The 22,435-nt window shown below is 44.6% G+C and overlaps 1 protein-coding gene across 2 annotated transcripts in view; it reads right to left on the reverse strand.

The window, feature by feature from the left end:
- Positions 1-664: 664 nt before the first annotated feature.
- Positions 665-22,435, reverse strand: part of SEC31B (SEC31 homolog B, COPII component) — a 34,000-nt gene continuing 12,229 nt past the window's right edge. The window contains exons 9-27 of one of the 2 annotated variants that reach the window (XM_077183131.1): positions 21,986-22,147; positions 20,015-20,167; positions 19,047-19,277; positions 17,551-17,625; positions 16,925-17,005; positions 15,887-15,995; positions 15,324-15,502; positions 14,550-14,676; positions 13,338-13,483; positions 12,833-13,006; positions 12,028-12,210; positions 11,106-11,322; positions 10,413-10,736; positions 9,334-9,372; positions 6,454-6,509; positions 5,083-5,229; positions 4,547-4,663; positions 3,073-3,144; positions 665-2,533 (exon numbers count right to left, since the gene is read on the reverse strand). In XM_077183131.1, the coding sequence (XP_077039246.1) occupies positions 2,354-2,533; positions 3,073-3,144; positions 4,547-4,663; positions 5,083-5,229; positions 6,454-6,509; positions 9,334-9,372; positions 10,413-10,736; positions 11,106-11,322; positions 12,028-12,210; positions 12,833-13,006; positions 13,338-13,483; positions 14,550-14,676; positions 15,324-15,502; positions 15,887-15,995; positions 16,925-17,005; positions 17,551-17,625; positions 19,047-19,277; positions 20,015-20,167; positions 21,986-22,147 (2,772 nt within the window). In that variant the 3' untranslated portion in view covers positions 665-2,353. The remainder of the gene's footprint in view (positions 2,534-3,072; positions 3,145-4,546; positions 4,664-5,082; positions 5,230-6,453; positions 6,510-9,333; positions 9,373-10,412; positions 10,737-11,105; positions 11,323-12,027; positions 12,211-12,832; positions 13,007-13,337; positions 13,484-14,549; positions 14,677-15,323; positions 15,503-15,886; positions 15,996-16,924; positions 17,006-17,550; positions 17,626-19,046; positions 19,278-20,014; positions 20,168-21,985; positions 22,148-22,435) is intronic. The other variant, XM_054637321.2, reaches the window with a different exon arrangement.

The following is a 22,435-nucleotide window of genomic DNA, read 5'->3' on the forward strand; positions in this document are numbered from 1 at the left end:
AGAGTTTCATGACTGGCAGGGCTGTACATACATACTAGCTAACTGACAGAAAAAAAAATCAGAATTTCTTTCTTTTGTAAAAAAGAAGTTTGATTCCCCCACCTTTATCACAATACTATGTTTCAATTCAGAATTTAATTCCTTCTTACCTCCTTAAAAGATTACATGAAATCAGCCAACAGATTCCTAACTTATTAACTTACGATAAGAACTGACAATTCAAGGGTATAAATTTCCACACAGGTCCAATCCTTATCCTAGTTCAGGCTGCATGGCTTCAGTGGTGTAATGTTTTTTTCCAATGGGAGACAATGCCATCAAGGGCTCTCTGTTTACTTACTCACATACTTCCAACTCTTGATGTCACGTGCAAAATCTCAAACATTGCTGAGATTCCCCAAGAGAACCTGAGTCTGGGGCCTTCTTGTGTCTGATGCAGATGAACAGTCACAACTGACGCAGGTGACCTGGAGAAGATCAATGCTCTGACCCTGCAGCCTTAGGGAGTGCATAAGACCTGAGGTCTCACCACACCAGGATAGATGCCACCCATAGCAGCAGAGCCCAAAATCTGGTTTGCCCACACAGTTCCCAACTGCCCCCTCTGTGGGTGGCCATGCAGACTGAGGAAGTCTCATGCAGCCAGAGTAACAAGCCTATGAAAAAAAGCATCACAAAACACAGCTTTTATTTCACTGTTCTGTAATTTCTCAGTGCATCAAACCGCAGCAATAGAAACAACACAGCAGCAACAAGGAGGCACTTTGACCTGGAAAGGAGTGAATGAGACAGGTCCTCTTCCTCCCTTCTCTGATTCTCCTCCCTCCTAAGTCTCATGGTAGACTAGGTTGATTTGTGTATGTCACTGAACCACAGGCCCACGATAGCATTATCACTCAAGCAGCAAGCAGAGCAAATAGGGACTGGCTACATCCAAATCTTGGGAATAAGCCTTGCTCTCAGCTATGGATCAATGATTGTGCTGCCTGGTTAATAACAAGGATGTTGAGAGAGCAGGCAGGGAGGGAGGAAGAGAGGGAAATAAACACACACAAAGATGTGCCCTAAAATCCCATCTACCTTCCCAGATTTCTTCCTCAGGACAGATATGCTTCATTCATCTACTTCCAGAGGAATTGCCACAGTGATGACAAGTCTCAGCACAATCTGTATCTTCAAGTCCTGACAAGATCACCTCCTGCAGCATATTCCTACCACCATAGTGCCAATGGGCCTTTGAGAACCACCTTTGCATCTATCTGTAGATAGTATGAATGCACCATACCTGTAGCAAGGAGCTGTCTCTCCCTGCTCAAGTCTGGGCTGGTCAGGGTAGCTCAAGGGAGATCTTTATGGGACTTAAACAATCCCTTCTGCTCTTAAAGCCCCTAGGCCATCTGAAAAACCTGAAGTAGGTGGCTTTTAGATAATACCAGTAGGTGAAAAGTCCAGCTGTGCTAAAGTAAAAGAAGTGAAAATGGCCAGGAGCCAGAAAGGGCAGGTTTTAGCCCCAAGACAGGATGTGACTGGCTCTGGGGAGAAGTGCACAGAGCACAACCTGCCAATGTTCCTGAATGGGAGAGTCACAGGAACTGGAAAGGAAAATTAGCCCTGGATCTGAAACACTGTGGGCTTGAGCCTGCAGATGATGGGGGAAAAAGATATAAAGGAAGGTGGATGGAGGGTAAACAGGAGACTTGACTTCTAAAAACAAGAGAGCTGGGTGAAGAAGAGAACCAAAGCTGTCCCAGAGTAGACTAGTAGTTAGTCCCTTAGCTGTAGCAGGATATGGGTGCAGAGGGGTGAAAGGGCGAGTCAAGGATGAGAATGAAGAGAAAGAAGGAGCCGGGAGAGATTCTTGCTGCAGCCCAGCAGAGTGAGGACACACCAGCCTAGGTTCCCAAGGCAGCCCAGCTACCACTCAGGAAGTTTACTCTGCAGCGGGGAATAGAGCTTGAGGCTCTTCTGTGGTGGTGCTGCAGGTACCAGCCCTGTTTGTTTCCTGAAAAATAGAAAGCAATGCCAGCCTAGAAGGGAAAGATTTTCCCCTTTGTGCTGGGGATATAGGGAAGAAGAAGGACCTCTGTGCAACCTGGACAGCCTGAAATTGAGATCCCAGGGCTGAAAAGTGGCCTCAGACTAGTAAGAAAGAAGACAGAAAAAACAGTCTCCAGGAGCTGCAGGCACCAGTGGGCTGTCTGGAAAGTGGATGGGGCCAGGCGTGCAGGCTTAGCACAGTTCCAGGCACTGGCACAGACCTATTTCTCCAGAGTCAGAAGGAGAGTCTGCAGCACATCAACAGGTGAGGCAGTCCACCAGCTCCTGGTGTGCACTGGTCCAGCTGCTCCACACTTTACACATTCAGCTTGCCTGCTATGGTCATGAGGACTTTCAGGATGGGCATGAAACCAGACACCTCACTGAAACTGCTGCTGCTCACAACTTGGGTGTGAACCAGGAGACCCTGTGGGTAGTTCTTAGCCTCAATGCATCGGGCAATTTCGTGGAGACCCATGAGGATGTTTGGAGAGAGCTGTGGAGAGGGAGAAGAAATGAGTCAGCATGTTCTGTGATATAACACAGGTCTCTCTCCCTCCACACCCTTCATTACTCTTCTCCACTTCATTTTCACCAAACAGCACCTATACAGTCAAGCACTGGCAGGAAGGACAGCTGCTTCTCCCCCTGCTTTCCCAGACTACAACTGCCAGCTGGCATCAGCAACTGGCATCAGCAACTTCAGAGTTTTCTAAGCTAGTTACACTATGTTCACACTTAACCACTCCCAATTGCCCCTTCCCATCCAGGATCTATGTGCCAGTATACTTCTCGAAGGGTAAAAGCACCTTTCAGATACTTCCTCAACTTCTCCTTACACGATGTCTGGGCCAAAGTTAAGATAGAAGATACAAGGCAGGCTGGATTAATGGTCATTACAAGGTTTGGCACTTCCCATGTCTTCCAAGAGAATATGTGCCAGTTACACAGGTACAGACATCAAGACCCACAGCCCAGTGCCAAGGTGTGCTCAGGGACCCAGCAGGACCACAAGGAATGTTGGCATCTACTTACGGCCTGCTCACGCAGCTTCTCGTACAAACACTCCAGCCGCTGCAGCGCGTCCTCCAGCTTCCGTCGCGTTTTCTGAAGCAAAACAGGTATTGCTTGTCTGCCAGAGCTTCAAAGGCACCTCTCCAGAGCCAAAGTGCTCTCACTCAGTCCCTCCCTTCCTCTGCCTTTCCACAGCACCTTACCATTCAGCTGCATCTCAGCCTCTGACAGCCAGGGTCTGTGATACAAGCCAACCATGCTCTTATTCTGCACATATACATACATGTACATGTATACACATTCTCTCCCCAACACAGAAAGATGGATTGTCCCTTTTCCCATCTCCCAGCCGAGGCACTCCTCCCTTCTGCCAGTACTTGCAGACCACAAGATAGACTGATGACTTCCTAAGTGTGAGAAACATCCACTAGTTAACCCATGGGGTGTTCAGACAGCCTCACCCTGACTGGCCCAAGAAAGAGCTTCTTCCTGGTCTTCTTAGGGAAAAGAGGGAATATCTTTCCCACTCTAGATAACCACCAAGGAAAGTGTGTGAAGTGAGTACTGAAGCTCTGATGAGACTGACCTCATTAAGCCCATCTTGAATAATCCACTCACAGGTAACTTATTCCACTAACACAAATGCCTGGCTCCGGGCACTGCTGGAACAGGCCTGAAAGCCACAGGAGTTCAGGTGCCTTGCACTGCTGTACAGAGCCAGCTATGCAACCACCACCTGAGCTAAGTGCTTAAGCCCAAACCAACAGGCCTTTCTGTCCATAGAGGGAACCTTTAGATTATGCTGCAGAAATTGCTATGCTGCACTCACAGAAAGCACAGAGCAAACACACTGAAGATGCTGCTCTAATTGCCTGACTCTGGCATAGCAGTCTGGGCTCAGTGTTCATCATAACACCTATCAACCAGATAGTATTCTGGAAGGCTTCTTAGTGGCCCCAAGCCCTGGGAAGACTTAGCAACCTAACACAATGTGCAAACACTGCTTTTCTGCTTTCAGATAGTCTGGCCTGACACATTGACCCAATGTGACAGGTACCAATAGCATTTCAGGAACCAGGGTGGAGAAATTACATTTACTTGGACAGAAAGATTGATTGGCTTTCTCTTCCACCTGGGATATCTCAGCCTTTTTTCTTTAAGTCTAAAGATAGCTGGTAATACCAGCTCTGCAGGAACTGTCTGCAGATCAAACCAGTGAATTAGCTGGGTAAATTCTTCTACTTTCCTTAAAAGAAAGAGCCAGGAGGAAAGAATCATTGCTCCAAAAAGGCAATGAGAAGCAGGGGATAAAAGTTAGAGAATGCATCTCAGTTCCCAAAGATGAACAAGCCTGCAGCCTAAAGGAAGGAGGCAAATGGACATTAACTTGGTTATAGGGACAAGACTTTTCCTTTCTTTACCCAAACAAAAGAAGGAAGCACCAGTCAAACATCTATAAGGGGAAAAATCCAATATCAGAGAAGGGAGGACTTACTGGATCAGTGGCAACAGCTGAGCAGCGTTGTACCAGCCCTTCAAATGTAGCCTTCAAAGCCTGGTGCTCAGGGGGCAGCTCCTTCCTCTCAATGCTTTCCCTAGGTAGCTGGTGATACTGACAGAAAAAAAATGCAGCTGAATGAATGCAACAGGAGCATGAAAGGCTGGAGCAGGTAGATTCCCCTCTTCAAACAAGAGAACAGAAAGAATTCCACCCCTTCACAAACCTAGAGAATATCTGGAAGCACAGAGTTAGGTTATCTTCAGACTGTGATACAGTTCCCAGCCTCTCTGGATTCTCAACTCCCAGCAGGCTGACAGCCTGCCTGGTCTCCCTCGCTCTCTCCCACCCATACCCAGGTGTCATTTTTCCAACCTGGCAATTCCTCTAATGCTCAGCAGAGATGCCTTGTAGGGGCTAGGGAGCAGCATAAGCCCTCTGCAGCTGCCAAGTAGTAAGAACCTCAAAAGCTGAGCTGTTTTTCTACTTGACAGGATGCTGGTGGCTGGGGAATGCCCCACTTTCCCTGGTACCTGTAGGCTGCCTTCCTTGGGTGCTCCTGGGGGTGACTGGCCAGATTCTTGCAACCTGGATAGCTGAGGATGGATCCCTTGGGTTTCAGCAGGCACGCCCATTACTGGAGCTGTGATGGGGGCCAGAGGAGTAAATTTCTCAGGCAACTGTCAGCAAAGAAAGAAAAAAAAAAATCAAGAAAACCAAGTCGAAGGAAGAAGGGCTGGTTGCTTCTCCACAGAAAAATTCAACATCCTTTCTAACTTGAAGAGTCTCCAGTTCTCAAGATGATGAAAGAACATATCCCTGTTCTTTCAGCCCCTGACTCAGAGAATAGGGCCCTTCCTCTTCCATCCTAGATGAACAGTCAAAGCGACAGCAAGAAAACCCTTCTGGAATTGCTCAATCAAACAGATCCGTTACTCCTGAGAGCACTGGTCCTCAGAAAGCCGCTTGGTCTCTGCAACGGCACGAGTCCTGAATGTAGAGATTAGCAGCAGTAAAGTGTCCAACTGAGCAAGTATTGGGGAAAATCCCACGACATGGGGGGAGATTCCTCTTGCAAACACTTCATCATGCCCCTGCTAAGCCAGAGAGTCATGACAGATTCTCTCCAACAGGGCTAGATCAAAAGGAGATGGCTTTAACAAGAGGCTAATCCTGTTGTAGTGAGCACAGCCTGAAGCAGGTTCCCAGCTATGCTGCCAGAAAAAAAGGGCGAGAAGTCTGTTCCAAGCTAAAGAAGAGGGGTGGGGGGTGGGAAGGATGCCAAAGATGCTTCTCATCACACCTGCCAGCAAGCACCAGTGATAGAAACAGGGTACTGAGAGCATTTGTTGCAGAAGAGCTCAGCTCACAGGCCCTCCAGTGCAATCACGACAAGGCAGAGAGCTGCAGGACCAGCACAGCAGGCAGCTCACAGCTACACCTGTTCCAGCTTCTCAGCACAAGTGCCTTATCATTTGGTATCAGCATCTGAGGAGAATCACTGTTGTGAGGGAAAATGCTGCCCCTAGCTGTCAGGTGTGAAGAGAATGTGACCTCCTCAGCCGCTATCAAAAAAATTGTGTAGGCAAGGGCATAAGATTAAATCTGTATTTTTAACAACAAATTATTGTAGGCAGCCTGGGAAGTACTGACAGAGGATGCAACACTAGAGCTGATAACCATATTACAAAACAGCCACCCTGCAGAACAGCATGTGACTTTGGATGGCAAAGAGTCAAGATTGCTTGGACTCTATTCCTAGCCATGAAGGCAGTGCAGACCTAGACAGAGCAACAGGGATAGAGACCTGTGGAGTTTGACAGCAAGCATTTATAGGAATGTATCTGTCACATGGAACTCCCTGGCTAAAAGACAACCAACACATACTGTAGCTGAAAACTTACCTTTTTCTTTTGAAGGCCTCCTCTTCCAGTAGAGGGATCACTCCAAGATTCCTGAGCTGCCAGGACAGAGGACAAGACACAAACCTCAGACTGTGAGAAGCTGGCTGCAGCAACAATTCATGCACAATTTAGAACTTCCTTCAGGAGATGGCCCTTTGGCTCCAATTCCCTTGTCATTGCACTTTTAGACTTTTTCAGCTGAGGAATTTCAAACCCAGCTCACAGGCCCATGAGATGCTCTTGCTTCCCCTTCCCATTCTTAATTTCATTCTTAGGATCCTAGTGTGTGCATAGCCTTAATGAGGTGATGTCTGATCAGACTGAACTGGCACATACCCACTCCCACACAGGAAACTTTTTTTCTAACTACCTGAAGCTTTCTGGATTCTGTATAAGCTGCAGAAGTCAGCCTCAGAGTCAGGCCTGAACCTTGGTGGGGACCTGCTAAGTGTGCGCCTCACATTTCAGGAAGTTCTTGGGGTTCCCCAGAGAATATGGCACTGTGGTAGCACAGCAAGAGCCATGCTACAGGTGAGAGGGCTTCTCACCAGTACTCACAGGAATGCTCATGGTGGCAGTTCAAAGCAATACAGGCTGTTCTGATAAAGGCAGAATGATTTAGGGGTGGGTTCCCTTCCAAAATCACGTTCAGAACCAAAGCTTAGCAAAATTTGCTGACTGCCAAATAGAAGGGAATAGACTTAACCAGTAAATGCTTTGGGAGCAGAAGGGTGTCTCAGCAGATGCTTCTGCGGTACTCTAACCTCACTCCAGGTAATTTAAAATCCATCAGACAACATGACATCAAAAGACTTGCATCCACTCTTTGTTCTGCAAAGGTCAAATTGCAACTACCTTGTCTGCTGCTGTCCTGTAAAGGTACCTGCATCTTTAGACAAAACCCCAGTATTAATAACCTCAAGCCCATGAGACAGGAATAATCTGTGAGAAAACAGAGGAATTCTAAGGGGGCAATATCAGAATTGCTGGAGCTCAGAGCCACACTTAATGAGCTACTGATCCTGAACTGAGCTTTAAAAATCGCAGGGGAAAGATGCAAAAGGTGCTTCATTACTTTAATTACCTTTATTATTAAAATCCTGGCAGCCTCTTTTTGCCCTCCTTTTTCCCATGATTTCAAGACTTGCTCTCTGATGAGTTTGGATCAGAAGTTTAATTAAGTTGGCACCTATTTCTAGCTTGGGGATTCTGTGCCCTAGAACTCTGCTGGCCCCCACAGAGTCTGTGGCCCAGCAGTCCTTGGCACTATTCCAACCCAGTGGCACTCTGTATCCTCACTGGAAACAGCTATTTAAATTATACCCTTTAAGCCAGGCATTTAATCATCAGACATGAGAGACAACAGACCCTGGTGCATTTTGCTGGGGTGAAATACTATCTTCCCTACGCTACTTGTGAAATAGAATTTCTCACCATCCCTGAAAGGAGTGCCCCATGTCAGCAGTCTCCAGCAATGCCTGTCCTAGAAAAAACAAGACCATCAGAGGCTGGAATCAGGGATTATCCTGGCCAGCAAGGAGATGAGCCAACATGTTGCTGTCTTTCTCCCTGTCCCTGACACTCTCAGGAACTTGGGATTTCTGCAGGTGGAGGTGTCTGTTCATTGTGTTAGTAATAATGTTCATGAGCTGTAGATACTATGTTCAGGAATGTCCAGAGCAAACAATTTTGGCCAGTCAGATTGAGTGATTTTACAGTCCCTTTTCAGATTAAGAGAAATACAAATCAAAACCAGAACAATAATAGCAGGCAAGAAAGCACTCTCAAGGAAGCCAGTTTGCACTGCTGAACCAAGCATGCCATACGCTGCCATTAAAACCAGGGGCAAATGCTACCACGGAGAAGGGAATTTCTCAGTAGTGAATTCCTGAAGGGCATCTTCAGCCTAAAGAAGTGCTTGAAATCATCTTCCCTTAACACGGAGAAACGGAGGTATTTTGTTTCTCTGCTGAAGGGACACCTCCTTCTCTGGAGTCCCACTCCATGCAGTCAGACTGCTTGGGGATCTAAGTGCCTGCAAGTACTTGGATTTCCTAAATGAAGCTGTGATATTTGTGCCTGGTAGATAGATGGTCCTGCCAAAGAGCAGCAATCAGAACAGTGACAGCCCACAAAGACATTGAGCCTTACCCCACTGACAGTGTAGATTAGAATATGACTACCTTCCAACACCAATAAATACCAAGGAGAGAAATCAGTACAAAGTATCAGTCAGAAAACCCCTTGGGTCCAAATTTTCCCCCACAGTCAAAGTAAGATTCAAAGCCAAACCTCACTCTTTAACTAAAGCCAATAGGGATTTCCAGTTCCCCTTGGAAGAGAGCCCCCAAATTCTGCTTGGGAAGCTCTACTCCACCACTGCTTCTACTGGGACTCCACCTCATCCAAACCACAGGAGGAAAGCACAAGCAAAACCATGCACAAGGCTGGGAGAGTAACAGGGAAAGATGAATTACAACCACTGGCCTGTTCCTCACCTAGAGAACCAAGACAGGAAAACTGTCTGCTTCCCTATCCTGCTGGCCCAGCAACTGCTTGAAAAGACAGAAACTGAAAAAGGTCTAATACCTCCAGAACTGGAGGGAAATAGAGAAGGAAGAAGCAGGAGACATTATTTTCTGTATCCAACCTCATGAGTGATAGCATAGAACTTTTATTTCACTTCCAATATCCCCAGCTGTCACTTACTAGTCCTCAGGACAGGTATGTTCCCTACCCCACCTGGACAGCTCCCCAGGCATGCAAGGGAACAACAAACAGCAGTGAGCATGCACACATGCACACACATCAAAACATGCATTTCACTGGAAGCAGCAACATTGCCTGCCCCACAGGTCTGGAGGTTTCTCTGGGTACTACCTGCATGATCCGTGTGGGGATCTAGCCAAGGGAAGAAACCTGAAAATCAAGGCAGGGTGGAAAAGGCATAATCACCAACAGCTTTAATTCAGTGAGTAATTTCACTGGAGTACTATGCCAAAAAGCTTTTCAGGAAGGAATCTGTCCAGCTGTAGCTTAGAGCCTTTGGTGTGTAGTCCCCACAGACTTCACACAGTGGGATTTGCTATCCTTGGATAAACACAGGTCAGCAAAGAATTTCAGGTGAAGGCAAACATCATAGCCTCAGATCCTTCACTCTCAGCATACATGGGGCTTGGAGAAGCATCTGCTCAAAAATCTATGGATTGTCAGCCTTGTTGTTAGGGATCTCCACAGCCTGGTTAAGCCTGTCCCTTGAGACAGCAAACAGAGAATTAATAAACACCAGATATTCTGGGAAATAGAAGGAATGCCCATGAATGGGGAACTAGGTCCAACAACACTCTTTCTATTCATCATGCTAGCAAGGACTTCACACAATAGACTGGATTCAAACTATAGACCCAGAGGGGTCTAAAACACTGCAGAGAGGAATCCGGAAGTGATTCCCAGACAAGTACTTTATGACAACAGGAAGAAAATGGTAGCCCTAGAGCACAGCAGACAGAGGAATTTAGTCCTGAGGCTAAATAAGGAGTATCTCATGGACAGGGAAGCTCTCCCACCATTTCAAATACGCTTCTCATGTAAGTTGCATGAGCAAGGGTGAGATGAGCAAACCTTCCATCAGGCATTCCATGGGAACCATGACCCTTTCCATCACAGCAGATGCCTTTGGAGTAGATGACTATTCAGGGTGCACTGAGGACCTGAAGAGACATCACCTTGCAACCACAACCTGGGAGACAGAACAACTGAGCAGGCTGAAAGAAACTGTCAGCATTGTTGTGTTCCACCACCACAGCAAGACTCAGCACTCTCTGCCTTTAAGGTCTGCCTCAACACCACATCCACTCTTTATGGAGACAGACCAGACCTCAGAAGATCCATGTCCATTACACACTGCAAACCCCACCTGGGCTTGTCCTGGGCACACAAGTCACACAAGCAGTACTTACCTGTGGGAGGAGGAGGAATGGCTGCTGGCAGTGGTTTAGTAGATGGAGCTCCGGGACCTCCCTGAGGATAACCCATGTTCATGGGGCAGTTGAAAGGTGCTGAAGAGAAGTCTAGAGGAGACTGGCTTGCCACAGGGAGAGGACAGGCTGCAGGAAGCTGAGATGATGGGGCTGAGGCTGGAGTGAAGAGGGCAGGTCTGGGTGGTGGAACACCAGGAGGTGTCATGGGCATCAACTGTCCTGGCAGAGAGGGCTGACTGGAGAAAGGAGCAGGACCAACAGGTCTGACTCCCACCGGTCCAAATGGCTGAGACTGTGACACAGCTACAGACAACAAAGGGAGTGTATCAGCATCACTTGTTTCATGTGCCAACTTCTCATGACACTATCCTTCTTGGTAATAAGCCTTCCCTTCTTCAAGCCATATCCTTTAATATTCCTGCCCCCCTAGCCCTGGCTACATCAGTGAAACTGCCACCAAGCCAGCTGTGGCTTTTCCACCCCTATCAGCACACATGCAGCAACAGTTACTACAACTAAATCTGTCAGAAGCACTGAGAAGCCTCTTAGACAGCTGACTTGTTCTTCCTCAGTACAATAGGCCTGTGAGTAAAAAACTAGAGTGGCCACCCACATTGAAGGCTTTAGTCTCAGAAAACCTAGAAATAGACACAACTATCAGACAATGCTTACCTGGCCCTGAGACAGTTGCTGGATTCAAGCCCAAGTTGTACTGTGGGTATGGGTATGTGTCTCTGGAATAGACACTTGTTTGTGGACCTGTGCTGGCCTGGGAAGGGGCAACGTGGTGAGGTGTCACAGGCATTGCTGGCACTGGCTGAGGTGTGAAGAGGGAAGGCACTGAAGGCTGAGATGGTGCTGAAGGGGCAAATGATGATGGATAGTTGGGCTGCAATCAAAAAACAAAGAACTTGCAAATGGCCAACAGAGTCATATGCATACACAATACTAGCAGATGCAATTTCTATCTCTGTAACTTCTCAGGCAACAGAAGCTGCTGCTGTTTTTGGTGCCCTGGATGCACTCAATCAAAGGCCTTTCCCACCACGTAACTTGCTCAATATGATGAGCACCACACTCTTTCAGAGTATTCTCCAGCTCTCAAAAGGATTAGTCCTCAGGAGCAAGTTCCCATATAATGACTTCCTGGAAGCACAACCAGGAGGAAATAATGAAGGAACAATAATGGAATAATAGAGATTGGAAGCAAAACTTTTTAAACAGTCTTCTTGTGCAAGAACTGAGATGAAGCTGTGAAGCCGTACTACACTAATTCTACTAAGATATCACGGTAAAATGAGCATAGCAAATTGACCCCAGCCCCTTTCACCCTAAGATTTGAGATCTCAGTGGATCACTACACTTGTAACATTCTCCTCCAGGATCTACATGTAGGACAGGGCTTTGTGAAAAGACGGCAGGCCACTGACTTTTGGATTGCCACAGAGTTCGTGTTTGCTCCAGTGAAGGACATCAATGAGGAGTTCCTCAGTGTCTGAAGTTTATGTCATCTCATATTACTTCTTATGCCTTCCACAACCCAGTAGCCTTCCTCCCTCTTCCCAAGCCATGAACACCTGTGTTTAGGGCCTACCTTTTCTGGATGTCTGGGACCTACTTTATGGGCTGCTCCTTCAAGGATGGAACCACTCTTGGCTGCTGTGGGTTTGATGACCCCTACATTGACACGAGCGTAGGGAAAAGGGGGTGGCTGCTGATCACCCACACTCTCTCCTTGAGCATGAAAGAGCCGGTCTCGGAGCTGTTCAATCAGGAGCTGAAACAAACTATGCTTTAGAAGAAGCACTTTGAGAGCCCCAGATGGAAAATGCTGGGGAGGCATTTAAAGCAGACCCTGACCTATAGCACTATGAATCAAACTGCAAAACTAACCATGTTCCCAACAGCCACCAGGAAAAAAATCACAACAAATGGTAAATGACAATCTGGGACATCACCTGCCATACTATCAGGCAGATGAAGTCTCCCTAATCCTTCCCCCAGTCTTTATAGTATTCCCTCCCCAATCCCTACCCACATTTAGGCACTAGATAGATTTATTTCAAACTGCCAGGTGACCTCCTCATTCCCATCCTCTACAAGCTAGTTTCAAGAAGAGAGGCAGCTTCCCTGGCAAGCTGCTTCCCAATGTTGTTCTCCATCAACCATTTTACAGTTCTATAACTCTTTCCTTTTCCTTGAATCAAAGGCACTACAAAGAAAATGCAAATGAAGACAAAACCCATATCCTGGAATACCTTCCCCTCTCACCCTCTATTCTCAAGTTAGCATAACTAAGGTGAAACTTTAGGTCCTGATGCATGACAAAACCCCAGCTTTCTCTCATACAATCTCCCCCCCATACTTCTCTTTCCCACAACAGCTTGCTGCTCACTCACCTCTTTAGAGCTGCTGGGTAAGTAATTCATTGCAGCTGCCAAGCATCCTTGTGATGCCAGGAGATTGGCATACTGGGTGATTCGTTCTGCCAAGACAGGGCCTGGTGCTGGTCCTGCAGTGCCTCGGAGCATCTCAATGGACCTGCTCAGCACCATCACCTTCTCTATAAGATCCTGAATAATACAGGGGGAAGGAAGAAATCAGACTACTCAGAATCTGACTGGTTTTACTGGTCTATCTCATGCTGAGACAATACCAGATAGCTCTTCCCACTTTCAGTTGACATCAGGGCCAATGTGGACAGAAGTTACTCCCCTCTGCACCAAATACTATCACTGATGACCATTTCCTCAGATGCACATGGAGAAAAAGAGGAACCAGGAAGCAAATCCTGACATTGCTACTTTAATAGTAAGGGAAAAAAAATAGTGAATTTCTCTTGGTATGGTTTTAAGCCTTCCTCTTCCAAGTTGATCGCCTGTAACAATAGAAGCTTCCTAGTACCTGTAGGGCAAGTGGTGATGAAGTCTCATGGTTTTTTACCCAGCATTCCACCAGCCTCTCCACATTGCCTGATGAGATATAGCAGAGGCAGGCATCATTGGACAGGGCTGCATCTCCCTCTGACTCCAGGCGGGCACCCAGCATGTCTAGAGAGAAGAGATGCAGCCAACATTTAACACACGCCCCTTTGGAAGAGCTCATTAACCCCAGTGCTTTGAATCTGCACCTAATTAGAATCATAGAATCATTTAGATCAGGAAAGAACATGAAGATTGAGTCTAACTATAAACCTAGCATTGCCAAGTCCCACTAAACCAAGATTTTAAGTGCCACATATACTTGTTTTATAAATAACTCCAGGGATGGTGACTCCACCAGTTCCCTGGGCAGCCTGTCCCAATGCTTGAGAACCTGTTGAGTATAGGTGGTTTTCCTAATGCCCAGTTTAAACTTCCCCTGGTGCAACTTGAGGCTGTTTCTTCCTCTCCTATCATTGCTATTTTGGAGAAGTACAACCTCCTTTTGGGTGGTTGTAGAGAGCAGTAAGGTCACTCCAATCCTCCTTTTCTCCATGCTAAACAACCCCAGTTCTCTCAGCTGCTCCTCATAAGACTTGGGATCTAGACCCTTCACTAGCTCCAATGCATAACTGTTGGATAACAGAGAAATGGGAAGGAAACCCAAAGACAACCTGAAAAAAACCTACTTTTGCACATCTGCCAATTTTTATGTCTGCCCAAACACATAAAAGAAAGAAACGACAGATTAATTCAGTGAAAAAATCCAACACTTTTTTTTTTAATTTCCAAAAGAGGTGTGGGAATTTCCAGGCAATAGTAGGGTGCTGAAACCTGTTTTAGGTGGAATGAAGCTCCACTGGACCTTTTATTGTAAATTAAATACCCTTCTCTATGGAATAAAAATCACCCTCTTCATGTCTCAGCCAAAGGATAGCAGCTATCCTGGTTTTTTTTCCATGCTACTTCTAGAGGTCACAGGAAATACCCACATACACAACTTTACACCATGATTCTCAGCTACAGTGTGCACCTATCACTCTCCTAACTCAACACACCACACTTATTTAAGTTCCAGGTAGCTGTAATGAGTAAGAAGTGCTTCCTTTTCTTAACTCTATCCACTTCTTTCTGTAAGCAGTCCAGAGGTACCCTCTGCAAGGGAAATTGTATCAAAACATAGTGCACTGCATACCACAGAGCTGAGTGTAGTCTTCGTGCTTTGAGTATGTTAACAAGATGGCCAGTGCCTCCTTCCAGCTCTGTAGATCACAAGTGCAAACAATATCTTGCCACTTCTGCTGCACAATGGAGGAAAGCAGCTGTAAGGGAAGCAGAAGGCCTGTCACTCACTGAAGAAAAAGATAAGCTGACAGTCTAAGTAACAGCTCACTTTGAAACACGCTTTCCACCATGCAGAGACTACTACACTCACTGTATATTAAGGTCCAACAATCTCAGCATCCCTACCTTAACAGTAATTGGAACCTGATGCCTCTAAGAAAAGTAAAAAAGCCCAACAAAGCACTTTAAAGAATATGGAAACAGCCACACTAGACAAGATTAAAGATCTAACACATATCTTGTTTCAGAGCAGCTGGTATCAATGACTGGAAGCACAGTGTTAAGATATCCAAACCTCTGTTACACTTCCCCATTTGTAAATTAATAAGCTAGGAACTTCCTAGTTGAGCTGTTAAGGGGCAGTATGCACCACAGGTTACAAGCATGAGAGGCTGAGACAGAAACCATTACCAAAAAAAAAGGAATAGAGAACACAGACATACTATGTAAAATTACCATAAAACTACCAAGATATTAGCATAAATGCAATAGGAGATGAAGAGATTCTGCTGACATTCTACTTCCTTCATTGAAGAGAAAGCATTTCCACATATATTCAGAGAAACATTTGGCAAGCCAGTGCACACCTTCCCCTGCTCAGTGTGTACACAAAACCATCACTCACCACGGAGAGATTTGTTTTCCGCTTGGCAAAGTAGCGCTTCTGGGTTTCCTTCAGGAGGTTATCTCCACCAGCTATGGCTAAGATGATGGCATCAGCAAAGCGTTCTGCTCGCATGCACAGCTCCACTGCACCCTCAAAATTCCCCAACAAAAGGGCTTGGCTGATGAGCCCATCTGTATCTACAGAGGTGAGAAGCAGAGTCAACCCAAGGAGTCATCACTCAGATGCATTGATGGTGCTTGTCTTAAAGAGCAGGCAGTAAAAAGCAGTAACAGCTAAAAGCCCACCTAAAAGAAAATTTGGAAACTCAAAAAAACCCACTGAATTGACTCTAGGTCTTCCATCATCTAGAAGAATCTTCTAAATTTTTAATGGGTCTCTCATCTGGAAGAAGTATTTCTATGTTCAATGTGATATGCTGCGTAACACTTGAATGGGTCATATGTTTTAAAAGTATCCATCTGCTGGTGTGAACTAGATTCTTCCTGGTCTATCTGAATTTTCTGGTTTTCCCTCCTCTCCCCTTTTCCTAAGAGGGCAGAAACACTCTTTATGTAACATACCTTCTGTGACAGGAATCTCCAATGTGCTCATATTCTGTGGGATGAGGTTATCAAAAAAGGCTGAAGAGGAAGAAACAGCAGCTACATCATCGCTGGAATTCATCAAAAGCTGTGCAAAAAGTGCAAGAGCTTATTTAATTCACTGCACACACATATTCTACTGAAAACAGTTTAGTGGATTACAGGGTGGGATGGGGCTGCTCTCCATTTGGTTGTGCATGCTCATATAAATCTAATTTCAATTTGGAAACTCCTGTCACTGTGCAATCAATCTGCACAGTTTCACAAGGGAAGCAGCAAGAGCAGTGCTGCAATTGGCAAAGCTTAGGAGATTGATGGTGCAAGACATGCAATGCCAACAGCACTGCTGGGCAGCATTCATCAACTCAAGTGTCAGCCCTTGAGCAAGCTGAACTATTTTGGATGGAACAGAGATAAGAACAACAAGTAAAATCTGTAAATAACAGGTTGGATCACAGCCATGTGTGGTGCTTTACTGAAATGCAGGACACAATTGCTACTCCTAGAATATCTCAGCCAGTGTTTGAGGCTTGTGAAGGTGATTACTAATCAGAGGATATAAGTTTTAGATACCTCAGAGGAGAAAAGTTTACAGTGAACCAGGCCTTGGAAGGCATCTGAAGATGGACATCTCAAAATTATGCGAAAATACATTTCAGAGGATAGAGGTGAAAAAGAAAGAAATACCACAGCAGAAGCTTCACAGAGGAAATCCAGAACAGTAGCCTCAAGTTAAGCTGGGGTGAGGCTAATTCTACCACTGAAGAAATCAACACAGGTGAAGCAAACCTTCTTGCAGGAATAATAGCCAGGAGTCCTTCATTGCTCACTGGTTAGTTTTAAAGCCAGAAGGGAAAGTTATTATCATTTAGTCTGACCCTGTGAGGGTTTGATAGGCCTGTGAACTGCCCTCTGCAATGCCAGCATTGAGCCCAACAAGCTGTGGTTGGAATTAGGCCTTCCAGTTCATTCTGCCCTCCTCTGCTCTCCCAAGCTGGCAAGATGTACAGGACATACCTGATCTGGTGCAGCATTTGTATCACCTGCCTCAGGAAGGGGCTGTTTATCTGGGATCCCATTACTCAAACATGAGGCAATCTAGAAAAGTAACAGACACACACAGAGTAAAGCAAAGTAAGCACCTGGACAGCAAAACTACCAAGAGACTGGCAAGCCCCAGACACAATTCCCCCAACTCTTTCACCTGTTTGAATACTTCCACCTCACCCTATTCCTGGCTGGCTGTCTATCAGTGACTATTTATCCTTTTCAGAGCATTATCCATCAGTGCTATGCCAGACTGTCTCCACCTGTCACCTTCTTCCTGTTTGAAGAATCCCCTGAGACGCAGAGAGCTGAATGCTAAAAGAAGCTCTCACAACTGCACAGTTGTTGAACCATCCCCAGTGCACCAACAACTGAAACCAAGATAACTGGGCTCAAGATCCCTTTGGCCGCACCCTTACAAGTGCTGCATTTGCTTTTTAGTGGGGTATACTTCATGTGACTCCCAGCTGAAATTTCACACACTTTGGTCATTTGTGTGTTGTGAGATCACTTGCTCAGTTCCAGTAGGACCCCACAACCCTCCTGCAGCAGCTTTAGTCCTGTAAAGGTTTCTATTTATTGGAAATACCCCTTACCTTTTTTTGCAGATCCTCTTTACTGTAGCCCAGAAGCTTGAGAAGTTTAGTCCTGGACTCTTGCTCCAAATTCACCTGAGTCCCAATGGATATTAAAAAGACAAAAAATATGTAATATCATAGACATCTACACACTGATAATAGCTGCTTCTGGCAGCAGCAAAGTTCAGAGCTCAGTTTATAGATAAAGAATTGAACTATGAAAAGTCCACCTAATAACTATTGTGTAAAGATGTATGGAATTTAAGTTATAATCATGATAAAAGGGCAAAACTCAAGTTTGCCACAGTTACAACTGAGGTATAACTGTGTATCAAGATCACAACTGTATACATACCTAGTGTACTTGGTCATTAATTTTCTGGATAATCTAGGAATTGCCAAGTTAATCTCTTCACAAAGAAAACTGACTGATTTGAATCTGGATGAAACTGAAACAAGGTGGTTGCCTGAACTGCTAGCTGGTGGAATTGCTAGCTAATTCACAAGAATTAGTTAACTGTTACAGAAGCTCCCTGGCTGAGGATATCAGACACTCCCAAAAATTCCCACAGGCTGCACATAGCCTAATTGACAGGCACTATTTATATGCTTTAATGCATGATTTACATTCTGCAATGAGAATCTGTCCGTCTCAGTTAACTCCCGTGCTGCTTCTTCTACACAAATGATCAAACTTACATGTGTAAAATACTTGTAAGCAGTCAATTTCAGAAACTGTTCCTGCAGAAGCAGGAATGGTGCTGCAGGACACTTTTGTACAGAACCCTAGTTTGTAGTTTAAGACAATCAATTGTAATATATCCTTTATGTGCTGGAGTGGTCTCTCAGGACCACACACCAGATGGATTATAAAAAGTGACTCAAAATGACAGTTTGATGTGTCTCATTTAATGCAACTGAAGACATTGTTGCAATGGAGACCACTTTCATCACCTAGATTAACAGCTGGCCATCCTGTTCAAGATTCCTCACACAAATATAATACTGTGGCAAATATCTCAATATTTTGCCCTTCACACAGTCTGCTACAAGTGTCTGTAAACCACTGCCAAGACTAAGCCCTGCCTCTTCAGAAGGATGACCTCTTCCTATTACCAAACTCTCATGCTACCAAATTGTCCACAAACGCTAGTCAGTCCTCATGCCACCACAGCTCTCTCCTTTGTTCTGGGGTATCTCATTGTCCATTTGGACTTCACCTTGAAAAATAACAATGTACAGCTCCACAGGCTGCAGGCAGATAGAGCTTGGCAATGTGTTGAGTTGAAAAGATCCTGTTTCAGGAAGCCCAAACAAGTCCACTGAAAAGACCATTCCTAATGAAAACCAAGATAACCTCCAAGACCTCAACTTTCTGTAGAAAAATAAGAAGTATATTCATTCAATTCCATTTTATATTTTAAAGAACAGGAATATAAAGGGCTAGAGAGGACCATATTCCACCCCAGGACCACAGAAGAACTGACCTCTGTATTTCACCACAGCCTTCCTACCTTCAAGAAGTTCCAGAGGTTCTCATCAAATGGCAACTTGGCTGTCTGGATCTTGCCCTGGCAGTAATCAAGGAGGTTCCCTGACTGCAAGGCCATCTGCAGTTCTTTGGATCGGAGTAAAAATTCAGTTTCAGTAGTGACTTGACTGATGAATACCTGGTGTGGATAAGTCTGCTGCATTTGCTGTCCAGGAGCTTTGGTTAGACCAAAGGTAATCAGTTTTCCTCCAAACTGAGAATGACAGAGGAAGACACAGTAAGTATTCTTATAAACAAAGGTGAAAGCTACTCAGTTCTTCATTTAGCAAGACAGACCCAAGCTCCAGCAGCAATCACAAGGAACCCAAGAATTTAGTGTGCATGGATGGTATGAGCACTGAGGGAGCTCTCATTACTAGCCCTTCAGCTGAACTGAACACTGATAAACTTGACACTTGTGCATATCCGATCAGCCTAGCCAATTGCAAGTGCCAGAGAGGCACAGAGGAAAAAGTACCCTTGAACAGAACTGTTAGTTCTTTTGTTACATGGAGAGGCAGACTGCCATGATAAAAACTATCAGGTGAAGAACAGGCACTACACAGACAAAGAACAAGTCAAGCAACAGGCTAAAAGACTAATTCAGCCATCCAATTTAGGAGGACAGATGTGAGGAAAATTAAATGCCTGGATAGGAAAGAGACAGAGGAGAATGGGAATGCATGCCAGCCTGCAAGGACAGCTTTTACAAATTTTTCTTAGATTATATTGACTTCTACTTATAATCTCCCATTCTCTGCTACAGGACTGTCTTGTTGAAAATATATCTGAATATTGAGAGTAAACAAACTTCACTTCATGGGACACTACAATGCACCTTAAACAGGCATTAAGACAAATAACAACAGGTTCCTCCAGTCAAAGCAAAGGATTGTGTCACAAGACAACACATCTATTGCATTTTCAGCTAAGGATGCTCCATTCACTTACTGCAAATGAAACCCCCACAGGCCTGCGAATCCACTTGGGTGGTTTTTTTAATGGTGGAATCAAGGTGGTCTGAGTTACTTGCTCTGGCACCTGCAGAGGAGGAAGGCTCTGTCCTGTGCCAAAGGGATCCAGGTTGTTGAAGGAGGAAGAGATCTAGAATCAGATGGAAATAGGAAGAAAATGTAATTCAATTCCTCTCTGTATGGAGTAAGCATGAAAAATGAAGCAAGTACAGCACCTCTTTCTGGAATACCACTGAGTCCCTATACAAGAGAAATGGCATTCCAAAACAGTTCCAGCAATCATTTCTCAAGGAAGTTTTACCCTAAGAGATTTTCAAGTAGTTTTCCCTTAGCAAGATGCAAATTTCCTAATAAAGCACTGCTAGCCCTAGCACACAGCTCAAACAGAGGAGTTGCAAAACTACTTGTTTTTTGCAAGACAATGACAACATATGGTCAAAAGTTGTCCAACTTATTTCTTGTTTTTCCCACAGAGGAATTCTGACTCCCTTTTTGTTGCTGGAATCTTTCAGTTGGGTTAGTTTCAAGGACTGTCTCAAGCTTTTTTGGCTTCAATGAGACTGAAGAAATAAAACTTTCTTGTCTAGACAAGACAGTGACAAAAGTGGCCCCTGAGCCAGATTTCTTACATTTAGGGAGTCAGTGAACATACATACAATGTTGTTCACAAGCACTTTTCATTTTTAACATTGTTCACATAGATTTGTTGTTTGCTAAAGATAATCCTGTTCAAGTTTGGACCGTAGGGAACAGCTTTATAACTCAGCTAACCAGCATGCCCAAAAGGAAGCAACATCAGGCTGATCAAGCTAAGGCTGCCAAATCTTAGAATCACAAGCAATATTTTGTCTTTCTTCAGAGGAAACCAATTCCAAAGAAAGAATAGTTCTTGAGGAACAGCTTATATCCAAGAGACAAAACACCCTAAACCTTAAAGAAATAAATATACATAACCAGGTCTGCAATAGAGTTTCTGTCCTAAGACTGTTGAATTCATAAGAGAAAGACCTCTTGGTCACAAACTCCCTGTCACCATAACTGTTATTATCTCCTGCTTGTGCTCTTACTTGATATTCAATTTATTCAGGAATTATTCAACACTACTGTTCCCCAATTTTGAACAGTGGAAGTGTGATGCATACACATGAAGAATGCAGAGAAAGAAAATTCTCCATGGGTTAAATAAATCCTTAATCTCCCGCAGCTGTTGCTTGATAAAGTATTTTCTGTCTCTTGCAAATCCTATGAAACTGAACTCAGTCAGCTGTAAATGACTATATAAATAACACTTAAGCCAGTTCATACGTATTCTCTTAAAACCTGTATTGTAAGGTATTTGTTGGCTGGGACAGAGGGAGGGAATTAAAAGACTAGACACCAGATTAAAATTAAAATTTTAGACAGTAGTGACATTTAATCTGTTCAGAATTTGCTCATCTATTCATTGGCTAAGTAATGGGTTTCAGTATCAAAAATATTAACACGCTCAAAGTTGTAGTCAAAAGACTTGAGGAAAATTGATAATAGTGCTTTATAAGCCACTTTATAAAATTACCTTCTAAACTAATGAAGAATAACATATCCTATTAATTAGTATCAATGTATTTAATGTTAACCTAATAACAAGAAAAGCTTGTGTACTGCTTTATTTTTAGGCTAATAGTAATAACAATAAAATATATCTTAACATCACAACTGCGCTCGCTCTCGGTTTTCTTTACACACCTTGTCAGAGGCAATGTGGTCTCTCTTTGGGATCTGGTGGGATTATTAAACCCTCATACAGGCAGCTTCTGGTTCCCACACCATACAGCCATAGGTCCAGGTGTGTGGGAAAGATTGTATTGCTTCAAAGTGACCCTGTTACACACGTGTGCTTCCAGCACTCTGAGAAGTCATGAGAGAAACTGCCAGTCTGTCAAGGTCTAACACGGTCACAGGACTTTACCTTGTCAGCCTGTGTCTTCTGCTGAGCTTCTAAGTTCCCACCCATAACAGAATAAACGTTGATCCACCCATCAAAAGTGGCAGCAGAGAAGACTGAAGGATTCCTAGGACACCACTGGACATCAAAGCACCACTGACTCCGAATGGGCAACTCATACACCACCTATCACAGAAAGAGAGAAGATGGAAGCACAACACAAATAGCCTCCTGCTTTCCCCAAATTACTTGCCCACAGCAAGCCTGTCACTTTATTTACATGTCATCATTGCATACAAATCTCTTATTTTTGCTTCTTGAAGGGTGCATTTGCAACCAAATTATAGCACCTCGAGTCCAAACAGCTGAAAGTCACAGAAAACTCACATTAAACTGGATTCTGACTGTAGAATAAAATCCAAAATTGAGAAGTCACTTTTGCTCTGCTTCCTGAGTACTACTTCATCAGAGTAT

This window comes from Agelaius phoeniceus, chromosome 9, assembly GCF_051311805.1.
Source record: "Agelaius phoeniceus isolate bAgePho1 chromosome 9, bAgePho1.hap1, whole genome shotgun sequence".
NCBI lineage: Eukaryota > Metazoa > Chordata > Aves > Passeriformes > Icteridae > Agelaius > Agelaius phoeniceus.